General features: G+C 47.4%; 5 protein-coding genes across 5 annotated transcripts; 2 read left to right on the top strand and 3 right to left on the bottom strand.

Annotated features, from left to right (window-relative positions):
* Positions 1-80: 80 nt before the first annotated feature.
* On the bottom strand, positions 81-2,561 carry LOC132260800 (transferrin). Its single transcript, XM_059759143.1, has 4 exons — positions 2,333-2,561; positions 1,060-2,110; positions 420-945; positions 81-363 (listed from the first exon to the last, which is right to left on the bottom strand). Exons 1-4 carry the CDS (start codon positions 2,418-2,420, stop codon positions 124-126), a joined length of 1,905 nt encoding a protein of 634 aa, XP_059615126.1. The 5' UTR covers positions 2,421-2,561; the 3' UTR covers positions 81-123.
* Positions 2,562-2,796: 235 nt separating this feature from the next.
* Positions 2,797-7,015, top strand: LOC132260803 (programmed cell death protein 4). Its single transcript, XM_059759151.1, has 3 exons — positions 2,797-4,881; positions 4,940-5,190; positions 6,176-7,015. The coding sequence occupies exons 1-3, from the start codon at positions 3,847-3,849 to the stop codon at positions 6,252-6,254; spliced, it is 1,365 nt and encodes a 454-aa protein (XP_059615134.1). The 5' UTR covers positions 2,797-3,846; the 3' UTR covers positions 6,255-7,015.
* Positions 7,016-7,361: 346 nt separating this feature from the next.
* LOC132259239 (E3 ubiquitin-protein ligase siah2) lies at positions 7,362-9,559 on the top strand. The gene is made up of 3 exons (XM_059756796.1): positions 7,362-8,192; positions 8,955-9,158; positions 9,217-9,559. The coding sequence occupies exons 1-3, from the start codon at positions 7,362-7,364 to the stop codon at positions 9,415-9,417; spliced, it is 1,236 nt and encodes a 411-aa protein (XP_059612779.1). The 3' UTR covers positions 9,418-9,559.
* Positions 9,409-10,882, bottom strand: LOC132261003 (translation initiation factor eIF-2B subunit beta). Its single transcript, XM_059759469.1, has 4 exons — positions 10,637-10,882; positions 10,037-10,568; positions 9,587-9,975; positions 9,409-9,524 (listed from the first exon to the last, which is right to left on the bottom strand). The coding sequence occupies exons 1-4, from the start codon at positions 10,708-10,710 to the stop codon at positions 9,452-9,454; spliced, it is 1,068 nt and encodes a 355-aa protein (XP_059615452.1). The 5' UTR covers positions 10,711-10,882; the 3' UTR covers positions 9,409-9,451.
* A 49-nt stretch (positions 10,883-10,931) lies between these two features.
* Positions 10,932-12,433, bottom strand: LOC132261002 (uncharacterized). Its single transcript, XM_059759468.1, has 2 exons — positions 12,278-12,433; positions 10,932-12,223 (listed from the first exon to the last, which is right to left on the bottom strand). Exons 1-2 carry the CDS (start codon positions 12,341-12,343, stop codon positions 11,102-11,104), a joined length of 1,188 nt encoding a protein of 395 aa, XP_059615451.1. The 5' UTR covers positions 12,344-12,433; the 3' UTR covers positions 10,932-11,101.
* Between the last annotated feature and the right edge of the window lie 595 nt (positions 12,434-13,028).

The raw sequence follows: 13,028 nt of genomic DNA, 5'->3' as shown, positions 1-13,028 counted from the left end.
AGGGATTCAGAGTTCTTGAACTTGAGTGGCAATCGCCACGCGAAACACAGCACAAAGGGTCACACGACGCATTGTAATCGTTTCATTTTTTTTTTTTTATTGTTCCAATGAAGAATGAGTATTTTACTTGCAACGGAGCTTGTTGTAGTGCGATTCGTCGAAGGTGAAGACAGAATTGGATGATGTGACCAATTTGGCTGCATTGTCGCTGAAAATCACATTCTTAAATCCAGGCTCAAATTCACCAAACATCTCAAACACATCGTCCTGCTTGGCATTCTTGCCGAAGATTTCCGCACTGGACGTTAGGCTGTGCACAATTCCGTCCAAATTATTCGACCCGAGTCCACTTCGAACGAAAACCTGCGAAAATAAAACGTATTAAATGTGCATTAAAGCAACAAAACAAAATAACTCACCGCAGTTGGGAGAGTAGCTTCGAAATTGCAACTGTTGAAGTCCTTAAGAGATTTTCGCGACAAATCCTGACAAACCAGCTCTTGATTTCCATTGTCCTGCAAATCCTTGGCATTCACAATGCTAACAACTCCATTATCCGCACTAACGATATCCAGCGGACACGCTTTCTGTCCTCTCTTCTCGTTGAACAGCAAAGCAGCGTTCACAGCTCGCGGATCGTCCGTGCTGAATTTCAGGCTTGCCTTCTTCAAGAAGTCAGTCTTGATTTCCTTGTTAATGACAGCAACCATCACGTCGTCCTGCTTAAAGGATTCATACAAGACAGACACCAAATTGTGCTTCCTGGCCAATTCATAATTGTCTGCCTGCAAAACCACGACATCGGCTTCATCCTTCTGAATTGCAATCACGCATTCCTCAACAGTCTTAAGAACGCACACAAACTCGGGTCGAATGTATCGTGAAAAGGCGGCTTTAGACATGGCCTCACACTTCTTGAGAGCGATGGTGTCAGAGACGCAAAATCTAAGAAAGAAGAGATAAAATAGAGTATAGAAAGAAGATTATTGTAGGAAAGTTTGTAGAAATAACTCGCTATCTTTACTAAAAATCGTTATTTTCCAAAAACATTAAACTCACCTGACTTTCTGTTCGTATGGTCCGAGCCTTTCAATGACATCCTTGTACTGCGCCCTCGTTAAGTGCTCTCCGGGCAGAACAGGGCGATCCTTGCTCACCAGCACGGTGTTTTCCTGTATCAAGAGTCTCTTGGCGAGTTCCTTGTTCGAATATGACTTCCCGCTCTCAAACATGTCTTTGAGTTCAGCCTGCAATTTCTCATATCGGCCACGCAGATCTCCGTTGCCCATGTATCCTTGCCAGGGTCGCTGTGCCCATGAACACGCGCGTCCAGTCACAGGGCGGCGGCTTCCGTCCTCGCAGAGATACTCGTAGTCATCAGGACTAGCGCTTCCCGTCGGCGGCGCCGCAGGATTGTTGCCCACGGGAAGGCCAAAGTATTTGTTGACGAAGATGACCTTCGTGAATGCAACATCGCCGCCGTTCTCCACGAGACACCTGATGGCTCCATCGTATCCCGAAAACTTGTCTGGATAGTTACACTTGACGGGATCTTCGCAGAGAGCACAGAGGTTGGCGTACTTCTTCTTCAGCGACCTGTTGATCTCCTCGTCTGGCGAGTAATCGCCCACGAGGCAGGATTGTGTGAAGAGATTCGACAGGCCTTTGAGTTCCCTCTCCACGGCCGGAAGAGTTGGATCGCTGTCCAGCTTGAAGATGCCGTGCTTGCGCAGTTTCGTGATGGGAACTTTGTAGCCAACAGTCCTTCCGTAGCCCGTGTGGCAGGACTTTTTGCCCTGCAGATCCTCCAAAGAGCTTATCGGTGAACCCTTGCGCACGAGAATGATGCCTTCGTATCGGAACTCGGCCGTCGGCTCCTCCAGCGTTCGCACCTCGGCGAACACGGCAAAGTCCTGATTGCTCATCTTGTACGCCAAGTACATGTCCTCCGGATCGACTGCCATGAAGTCCGCCTGGCGCTTGTTCACCAAATTGAGGCAATCGATGCGATCTCGGCCAGCAACGCACTCGATCGTGGCCTCGTGATCGGGTTTGGTCTTCATGAGGTCCTGGCAGACATTGTGCAGCTTGTGCGGAATGCACAATTTATCTAGACGGAAATAGAGCATTAAGACCACTTTAGAATAACCAGAAAATACTCACTTCGACTCTTAACGACACTCAAGGTTCATTGCGAGAACACAAGAAGTCTCAAGAGCCGATGGAGAATAAATAGAATCACTGAGATTTTTCTCTTTGCCGCACTTTGATCAGTCTAATCTGCATTCCTTAGCGTAATTACCAAAAATGTTTCATTATCACAGTGACTTACAAGATTCCGCCAGAACACTCGGCGCTGCGCTGAAGATCGCGCCTAGAGCACAAATGCACAGAACATGTCTCAATGTTTCGGCGAACATCTTTATAGTGAAACTGTGTGCTTGTCGATCGCCGGCAAGCAGTATTTATACACTCGCGGAATCTCAAACAAGTTACCGTGGCGATTTGTGGCCACGAGCAGAAGCTGCGGGGAGAACAGCCGACAGACAGAGAGAGAGATCCAGCAAATCCACCCACAGACTGCATCTTTTCCACTTCGTGTTTGGATTTCTCATTTGCACGCGCTCGAAAGCGCGACAGAAAAGGCACAGAGCCACCCTGTGATTATAGTCCAGTCTTATCTTAATTAATATTCCGCTGAGATGTAGCGAACAGTTTCGGTTGACCCCTGCAAGTATAAACACAACGCTAGGGGATTTCCCTGGAACTGGAGGCAATTAATGTTGAATTTTTATCAAAATTTCACTGATATTTTCAAAGTCTGGCGAGAAATGGTCTGTAGAAAAACCTCAGAGCAATAATATTTTCAATAGCTAATGTGCAAGCTCCATTTGTTGCAAATATAATTCTGTTGAATTCGATGATAATGATTTATTGGTGGCTACTTTATTGCAATGAGTTCATAAACGCATGCACAGAATATAAAAGAAGAGAATAAAGCGTGATAACAAAATTTAATAAAAGTTTGATTATTCAAATGAAGAACAAAAAACCTAAGTTTGATACATGATACTTGAGTTATTTTCAGATTAGGCGGCTCTGGAGGAGAGGATCTGGGTTAAATCTTGCTTAATAGATAACCTTAATGAAAAATCAACTTTACTCTTTACATATGCATAATTTTCCGCATTTTCCCGTGTATAAATTTTTTGATCTGAAAAATGATCTAACGTTTCGAATCCATAAAGAAAATAAACCGTTTCGAAAACTCACTCAAACGGTTACATCAACTTTATAAGTGACTTATTCAGACTGGAAAAATTGGGGAACATCGTGAAAGTGGTGATTTCTCAAGGATTTCCTGAGTTTTCCTCTTCGGCGCTCCGTTATGGCGATTCAAATGCATGGCGGGAAGGGCTTCGTCCAGCCGCGTGCGGTTTTGGAGACTTTCGTCCAGTGGCGCGCTGGTGTGCGTGGCGCGACGCATTAGTGTGAGTGTGCAGGAATATTTGGGCTGTTCGTGTTGATTTGAGCACTCGACAAGGTGATACCTTTGCTAAACACGCAATAAGTGATCCCCGCGGAATTGTTTGTTGATCTGTGGCTTCCTGGTGCTGGCTGGTCGGCAGATATCCACGCGAGAGCGCAGCTTGAGCAAGTGTCCGGCGATTGGGCTCTGTGGTGCTGGAATCCCTCTTCCATTGTCTCGCCAATTCCCCGTCTTGCGTCTCTGTCTCTCTAACGCCACACGAGCGGAGGCATTCCTTGGCACTCGCCGACAGCGACACACACACTCACAGGGGCGCTTCGTGCGTAAATTGCGTCTTGACTCGGGGAATCTTCCGGATGGAGAAGGCGGCGTGCGTGAGCGAGCGGCAGATGGAGGTGGAGGTGCTGCACGCGGCCGACGGCTCGGCTGAGGAGGGCGCTATGGCGGTGAAGGAGGCGCTGATGAAGAAGCCCGCCGTGGATGGGGAGCGGCTGAAGCGCAAGGCGAAGCGCCTGGTGAAGCATAACAGCGGCGAGCGCGTGCCCGCCAACACCATGGACTTCGTGGTGCCGCACCGCCGGTGGAAGAACAGCCGGCGCTCGCGCAACGGCCACGGGCGCGGGCTGCCGAAGAAGGGCGGCGCCGGCGGCAAGGGCGTGTGGGGCCTTCCCGGCTCTGAGATCCTCGAGGAGGACTTCGAGGACCACAACGACCCGAACTACGATAGCGACGACAAGAACATCGAGCTGAAGGAGGTGATCCCGGACATCACGCCGGAGGAGTACTTCAAGCGCGTGGAGCCCATCTTCCTGGAGTACTACGAGCACGGCGACACGCTGGAGGTGGCGCAGAGCATCTACGAGGAGACCACGGACCCGCTGCGGCCGATGGTCACGTCGATCGCCATCGAGATCGCCATGGACCACAAGCAGTCGCACCGCGAGATGACCTCTGTCCTCATATCCGACCTGTACGGGCGCGTGGTGACCGGGCGCGACATCTCGCGCGGCTTCGACATGGTGCTGAAGAACTTGCCCGACCTCATCCTAGACACGCCGGAGGCGCCCACGATCCTGGGCAACTTCATCGCGCGCGCCGTGGCGGACGACTGCATCCCGCCACGCTACGTCACCAATCCCGAGGTGGAGGAGCTCAACGAGCACGCCATCGTGGCGCTGAAGCGCGCTGACACGCTGCTGAGCATGAAGAAGGGCCTCGCGCACCTGGACAACGTGTGGGGCCTCGGCGGGCCGCTGCGCCCCGTGAAGATCATCACAAAGCAGATGACGTTGCTGCTGCAGGAGTACCTCTCCTCGCGGGACATCAAGGAGGCCCACCGCTGCCTGCTGACGCTCGAGGTGCCGCACTTCCACCACGAGCTCGTCTACGAGGTGAGTTGTGTTCCTGCCCACTGAAAGCCCACGCATCTCATGCCTTTTCACCTTCCAGGCGGCCGTCATGGCGCTCGAGTCCATCAACCAGTCGACGGAGGAGGCGCTGTGCGCTCTGCTGAAGAGCCTGGACGCCGCGTGCATCGTCTCGCCGCTGATGATGGAGCAGGGATTCCAGCGCGTGTTCGACGACATGACAGACATTGTCCTCGATGTGCCATTGGCGTACATTATGCTCGACCGCTTCGTCGAGCGGTGCAGCCGCGCCGGTTTCTTGTCTGATAAGACTATCAGGAACATGCCGTCCAGGTAAGATCAAACATTTGCCAGCGCGATAACATTCCCGGCCGCACAAAACTCCTTTCATGCGTGCGCTTCACTCCACTGGCCGCTGAGGAAATTGACGAGAAGAATCACGAAACGCGACTGACCTTGACAATATTGCCTTGACTCTCGGCAAACTTTATAATCGACTTCCTCACTTTCGCCACTCTCAATTAATAAGATAAAATATGGCACAGGAATTCTCGTTTTGAATCTACACTGTGCTTTTATCAGTCCTGCTGACCTCTGTCACAGTTTGTGGCTTTAGGAAGGTCAGAATGGGTGTTAACGTGAACTTCGCATGGATTCTCTAGTGTTTCTTTGCGCAAAATTTAAGGGATTGCGAGGATGACATATGATTATCAGTGCAAAATCGCTAAGTACGTTTCGTGTTCTTGTTTACATTCGATATGAATCTCAAGTTTCACTTTCTATGATGAGCTTCATAGATTTTTATTGCACTCTCGCAGAGAAACAACAGAATGAAGAAGTCATTTAAATGCTGATCTCAGCAAAATTCGTCTTTGTTGAATTCTGTGAAGCAGAGTTTAGAAAGAAATTAACTTTATTGCGTTTGCAAACAAACATCTTTTGAATTCCAATTAGAAGAATCGAAAATAAACTCTTTGATTTGCCTTTGAAGCTCTATAAAACCTATTTTAATCACAAATTCTTGTCGAAAACTGAAACAAACAAGGCAAATCAATAAGTTTACCCTCGAAAATTACAATTGGCAAATTGTTTAATTCTCCAATCCAATCGAATCCGAGAGAAAATCATGCCTGTGTGATAAATTCCTTAAAAATGCAGTGACTGGATAATCAAATTTAATCAAAAAAACCTCCACAAAGAATTGTCGAGAGTTTATAAGATGTAATTTGATTGAAAACGTCTTTCTTTCCCTGCGAAGTAAATCAAAGCAAAGCATTTCCTTATTCTCACCACTTTTTTCTTCGTCTTTTCATTACAGAGGACGCAAGCGTTTCGTGTCGGAAGGCGACGGAGGACAATTCAAGCCGCCGACGGCGTCGTTTGCTTGCGACAACTGAACGGCACAACTTTGACTCAGGGAGTGACGGAGAAGTGAAGACTTTTTCTGCTCTTGGGAAATGACGGCTAATCGCAAATGGATTAAGTACTTGCTACCTGAAAATGATGAAACACGTTTAAGAGTCACCCCAGTTAATTACAAGATACTATAAATGTGCTTTTCTTGCGGGAGAAAATAGAGAGGAAGAGCCTTTGAGTATCACACAGACATTTAATATGAATTTCCCATTCTATCTTTTTCCTATTATCGCATAGTTAAGTGAATTTATCCAATGTTTAGAGACAGAAAATTTCCTTTTGTCATATTTTTGAAGTTATCTTTTCATAAAAAAAAGAGAGAAATGAAATATTCAATGGCTTCTAATTCCAGTTAATGTGGTTTATCTTCTACATCTACTTAAATAGGATTTAATTTTGTTCTCCATATGCTTCAGAATAATAATTTTCTTTATGAATTAAGTAAACTTTTAAGAGAGAAAGAAAATTGTGAATGATTCAGACTTGCATTTCATTACAAACTGTAATAATTCACTATATTTTCCGTTGAAGTTGATAACATATTTTAAGAAATACTCCTGAATTTGATGGTTCACGGAACATCTCTTTGATATATATTTTATATAAATGAGTCACTCTCGGAAGTGTTAAATTCTTTTTTTGGAAATGATGAGAAATTGAAAAATTTGACGCAAACAATGAAGAAATAAGTCTATACAATTTCTAAAGGACAAGTGAAGAAATAAAGTGTTGAGTAGATAAAGATGGTATCGTTGATTTTATAGTGGGTGGCAAAGACGTAAAAAGTCGGTCGCGCAAGGTGACAAAAAACATTGATCACAATTGATGACGCGCGAGCGGATTTGCGTACAATCAAAGGGCTGCAAAGTAAGCAACACTGAGAGTTTCATTGACGTGAAATTTGCAGCTGCTGAAAAACGTTAATTGTGTGCGAAAATAACAGGAAATTTGTCGACTTTTTGCAGTTATCTCTGCAATCAGTCGAAAGCGGGCCAGCTCGGCAGTCGGCAGCCCCTTGGAAGCCACTGCGACAGTCCAGCGTGTCTGGATTATGCGCCAGTCGATTGGCGATCGCGCTGCCACGCACAATGGAAGTCGTTCCGTCCTCGCGATCCTCGTCCGGATCGTCGCAATCCTCGGCCAGTGAGTGCTCCAAGAGGAACTGCTACGTCTCGCTGAAGCACTACGACTGCCTCCTGGGCGAGCTGCGCTGCCCGGGCTGCGCGCGGCCCATGCACGCGCCCATCCTGCTCTGCCAGTCGGGGCACAGCGTGTGCCAAGAGTGCGTGCGCACGCAGAAGTGGTGCCCACTCTGCCGAGAGGACTTCACGGACATCCGCTCGCTCACACTGGAGGCGATCTCCGCCAAGGCGTACTTCAGCTGCAAGTACGCCAACCATGGCTGCTCCGTGCGCCTGCCCTTCGAGCTCATGAAGTGGCACAAGCCGCGTTGCCAATTCCAGGCTGGCAGCTGCTTCATGGGCAGCGTGTGGGGCGGCTGCGGCTGGAGCGGCCGCAAGATGGACTACATGCAGCACTGCGCGGACACCCACTCCGAGAGGTTCTTCCGCGGCGCCGATGCCGAGCTGTCGTGGTCGTGGCCACCGCGGAAGACGCCCAGCGCCAAGGACGTCATCGCGGTGTACATGTTCAGCGTCTTCGGCGAGGTGTTCGATCTCTATCAGGTGCACAATCGCACGGCCGCCATGTGCCTCTGGACGATGGTGTGCGAGTCGAAGGAGCGCAAGGCCAGCACGGGCTTCGCCTTCCAGATCGAGCTCTTCTGCCGCCAGGACCCGTCGCGGCTGCTCGTGCAGCGCCACTCGTGCCACAGCGAGCTGGACGAGGATCTCCTGGACGAGGCGCACTGCGTCTGCATCGCCAACGGAGATGTCATGCGCTTCATGGGAGACGATAAGGTAATCCCAGGCTGGCTCTCTCTGATTTCATCAATCGTTGAATCTTATCACTTTGCTACACATGTGATAAAGCGTAAAGAAGCCGGGAAATCCCAGCAGAGTGATGTGAATACGCAAAAAGATAGTGCGATTTTGACCCCCAAAAACGCAGAAGATAATTGAAACACTGAGGATTCTAAGCTAAAATACGAGTCTGAATATTTTCTTGCTTCCTAAAAAGCACTTAAACAGAACATTAGCAGTATGTGGGAAGAATAATTTAGTTTTAACCGATGCTGGCCTCATTGTGAGCTTCCAATTGGAGGTCCAATATGATTTTTTTGGTAATAGCTGATACAAACACTTTTTTAAGGTTTCAAATTCAGCCTTTACTCATTCGATTCTGACCTCATAAATCTGTAATTCTTCTTGTTGAGTAGAACTTGTGCTTCTCTTTCAGCTTTAGAGAGGCTTTATAGCACAAATTTAATGTAATGTAGATACTTAAACATGGGTATTTGCTTAATACAAGCAATTATAAACATTTAATGACAATGGAATCACAGCAAACAATTTACTTTTTGCTATCTTATCGCGTCTGTTCCATAAATTCACTATAAAAATCAATCAAGTGCGTTAAACCCAGAACAGTTCGTGCCATTTAAGTGGATATTTTTTGTCCATTGAGACTTTTATGACCCTTTCTGGCGCTCAGACAGGAATTAAAGGCAAGAAATGAGGCATTTTTCGTGTGAATTTTCCATGTTCCTCTTGTTTTTCCAGGAAATTCACTACAGAGTGAAAATTCTCGACATGCGAGAATGCTTGCCAATGCCAACATCGGCTGTTTGTCAGTCCTGTCCGCCCAAGATTCTCCAGAACGGCGAGCCAGAGCCCGTCGAGTGCACAAATCACAAGTGCGTGCCCATGTCCAACATCATCACGAGAAAGCAGACCAAGAAGATCACCACTCGCGAGGGAATTCAGGTGAGCGAGCTTCCGAGTTCTCCTTCTGCATTGCTTGATGTGCGAATTTATCTTTCAGAGTCTCGTTCAGAGCGCCGCGAAGACCTTCTCGAATGGATCCAATGGGAGTGTCTCGAGTCTGGGTCTGGACGCAACGGAAGAGACAATACTCACGCAACCCATGAAGATAAAGGTAGTGAACGGCGCTGCTCCGATTGACGTCAGCAATCGCGATTTGAAGGGGATCTTCAGCAGGGAATTCCAGACGTCTGTCATGTAATAAATCTGTGGCGGGTGTGTTTATTGTGAAAGATCTACAGCGTGTAATCTTCCGGATGGTAGAGCTCACTCAGAAGTCTGTAAACGTACGACGGTGCATTTCCTCCGCTGGAAGAAAGTGAATAAAGATTAAATCCTCGAAACTTTTGCTCTGTTTCGAAGCCACTCACAGATTCGAGATGAAGAGAGTGACAAATTCCGGGGGCACGTAGTCGAAGACGGGATTGTAGCATCGCACGGTGCGCGCATCGCGCATCTTGTAAGGAATCACGCCTTCCGTCGTGCCGACCATGTTGAAGGCGTCCATCTCGTAGCTGCACAGATGCACGGGCGAGAACTTGTACATCGGCACGAGCACGATGACCGGCACGGAGAACTGCTTGGCCGCCAGGGCGACGGTGTAGGAGCCGCAAGCCGCTCTCAGGCCGCCGTTGGCCAGAACGCTGTGCGTGCCGATGATCACCTTGTTCACGCGCGACATCATGGCAAAGATTGCAGAGTCTGGGATCACGGTTGTCTCGATCTTCGCCTTCGCCAGGCTCGCGGCCAAAGTGTGACCCTGAAATTGAATAGTTCTTCACCATTACTGAATTCAGGAATCACATCCAGGCGCTACTCACCCGACAAGACGGAGCACATTCGGCCACGACAACCTCGAAAACACGCCGCTTGGCCGCTCTCTTCAGGAAACTCTCGACACTCCGCGAGTGGCCGAGCGTGAGAATCAGCTCGGAGGAGTGAATGTGCTCAGCCGCCTGTTCGGCCAAGTTCTCCTTGGTCGTCTCCATCTCCGTCTCGATCTCCTGCAAGTGATTCAGCACGGAATTCCGCAAGCCCTCCTTCGGCTGCGTGTAATCCATCGCGGAGGCACTTTCACTGGTCTGCGTCACGAGCTTGTGCAGCGACAGAGAGGCCTGAGACTCGTCATTCCTCACCAGCTGCGCCGAGTCGAACTCCTCGCGGATGAGCTTCAGCACGCGCCGACACATGTTAGCCGAGACGTTCTCCTGTGGCAGCGCCTCCATCAGGATTCTGCCCTGATCCCGCACGATCTTCATCAGCTCATCGGCTGTCTTCCACTCGCTGGCAGCGATTATGTTCTTGAACACATTCACGCTCCTCGTCGTGATCTCATAGGAACTCTCGATCTTCCTGCAGGGCAACATTCAGGGCGACAATACATGAATATGAAAATTGTCTAGGAAAAACATGCAGCTCACCTCGTTATAATGTCGTAAATCATCTCCGCTACTTGCAGAAGTGGTAAAATCTGATTTCCAGTATCTGATTTCATCTTTGCGCACGCAATTTGGCCTAAAAACTCAGCAAAATTCCTCTAAAAACGCTAGAAAGACACCATGAAGATGATGAAACTTGACACGCAAACTGTGTTGTCAAAAAAGCTGAGTTGAAACATAACCTCAGAAATAGCAGCCTGAAGTTACAAACATTTTTGAATAACTTCCGTTGAAACACTCAGAAAAATAATGTGTTTACCTGGAAAACATAATAGCATTCTTTAGCTTGAAGAGGGCTTCTAGGAAAACAGAAATGGGAACGAAAGAAGCTGCACACATATGTAAAACATCTGAGACCAAGTCTAAAACAGTAAGAAAACTAAAAAATAATACAAAACTCATCACTTTCCGGAACGAATATAAATTGAGCCATAAATAAAAATACATTTACACTGTCACTGTAGTCTCCTCTTCGCTTCCGGATTCCCTCTTCATCCTTCTGGGTTTCTCATCAACCTCCTCGTTCTCACTCGTCGACGAAGAGTTCTCCTCTTCCGGGATCCACTTATTGGGCCCCCCTAAACCGAAATTGTCCACCTCCATCAGAACAGCACTCCCTGCAGCAATTGGTTGGATCTCAAAGGCGTCCTCCTCCATTTTCTCATCCTCTTCAGCTTCAGTTTTCACCTTTTTCCTTCGCTCTCCAACACCTCTCGTAGGCAGCTTTATAGGAAGACGCTCCTGATGTGATGATTTAATACCGCCCATCGTAAGGCACTTTACAAAACTCACTCGCTCGCCTTCCTGGCGCTTCTTGGAATCTTCCTCCAGGCAATTCTTAATCATTTCGATGTGATTCTTGGCATGCTTCACTCCGCGACTGGCCAAGTCGATAACAAATCCTGCCGAGAGGAGTGTCACTCCACCTAGATGGAGCCCACAGAGCTCCTGATAAGAGTTCAGTCCGAAAACAACCTTCGCTTGGGCGACACGTTCCTCTAGATCTGTCGGATCGGCACAAGATATCGTTCCATCCTGGAAGATCACATAGGAAACGCACACGGGGAAGTGATGCAGCACCAGCGGAATGGGATCCTTCTCCGCGTGACTGTGTATGGTGAACTCCGTGCCAGACCACGTAACGTCGGGTCTCCGGAAGTGAGCGAGAGCCGCCAGAACTGCCACAGAAGCGCAGTCAATTATGTTTCCATCGTGATTCAGCACGTTGACATCCACTCTCACACTCCAAACCTTCTCCTCTGCCACCAGGCATAGCGATTCGAGATCCACACATCGCGAATCCTTAAATGCACGCTCCAGGATTCGATTTATCTGAATGGTTTCATCTGAAGAACGTCCAGCTTCAAAGTGTGCAGCTGCCATTGGCCCAATGTCCACATTGATGTTCAGCAGTCCTTCCTGTGGACGCACTGCCTTCGGCTGGACAACCTCACAGGACACTTGGACAAGGACTCGAGTCTCGCCAAGCGCCACATGAGCGCTTCCCCACTCACTCCCGAAAAACAGTTTTAACGCCCGGAAATCATTCATGCGCCGCCCATCAATGCGCTGCAAAATACCACAATTTACCTTATGATTAAGCGAAAGGGTTCATAAACTTACCAAATTTTGACTGATGCACTTATTCACAAAGGATTTTTCCACGTTAGTCAAGATTTTCTCGCGCATTTTTCCTTCTTTTCCTATTTGTTTTGATTCCCTTCACCATGCGAAGCGAAATTAACCTAAAATGCACTATTACTACATCCACTCGTCGCATAGTGGCGCTGCGAATTAAACTGATATACGAATATATAACCGTCCATTGTTATACACGTTATACATATATATGAGAGATCATAATAACTTTTCCTTGATTTTCCTATTGAATTTCTAGTCTATAGCCAAAATAACATCTTCTTTTGATAAATCAAGTATTAGAAACGGGTGTTGATGACGTCAAAAGCTATGATAAATATTTTTTTAAAGAGAAATTTCTGAAAAAATGGTTTAGTGAAACTTGATGACCAGGCAACTCCATCGTTCTACCAGGCGGCTCCATTTTTCAACCAACTGAAACTGAGAGTTATCAAAATGATTCCTTGATGTAATAAAAATTTTTGGGAAATCACAAGAGTTAAAAATAGCAAAATGCTTGGAGGTTAGCAATAAAAATAACAATATTCTGAAATTCGATGCAAAGATTTGTTCAGAAGAAACGCACAAATAATAAATTACTAATTAATGAGCTTTATGCTCCTATTACCAAGTACAAATTAAAAATTGTCCATACAAATAACATAACAGCTGAAGATTAGGTATTCCCGAGTTCAACAATCATTAGGGAGAAACAGAGGCTGAAAAACACCTACAG

This window comes from Phlebotomus argentipes, unplaced genomic scaffold (assembly GCF_947086385.1).
Source record: "Phlebotomus argentipes unplaced genomic scaffold, Phlebotomus argentipes genome assembly scaffold_18, whole genome shotgun sequence".
In the NCBI taxonomy this organism is placed as follows: Eukaryota; Metazoa; Arthropoda; class Insecta; order Diptera; family Psychodidae; genus Phlebotomus; species Phlebotomus argentipes.
This window is presented reverse-complemented; position numbering and strand designations above follow the sequence as displayed.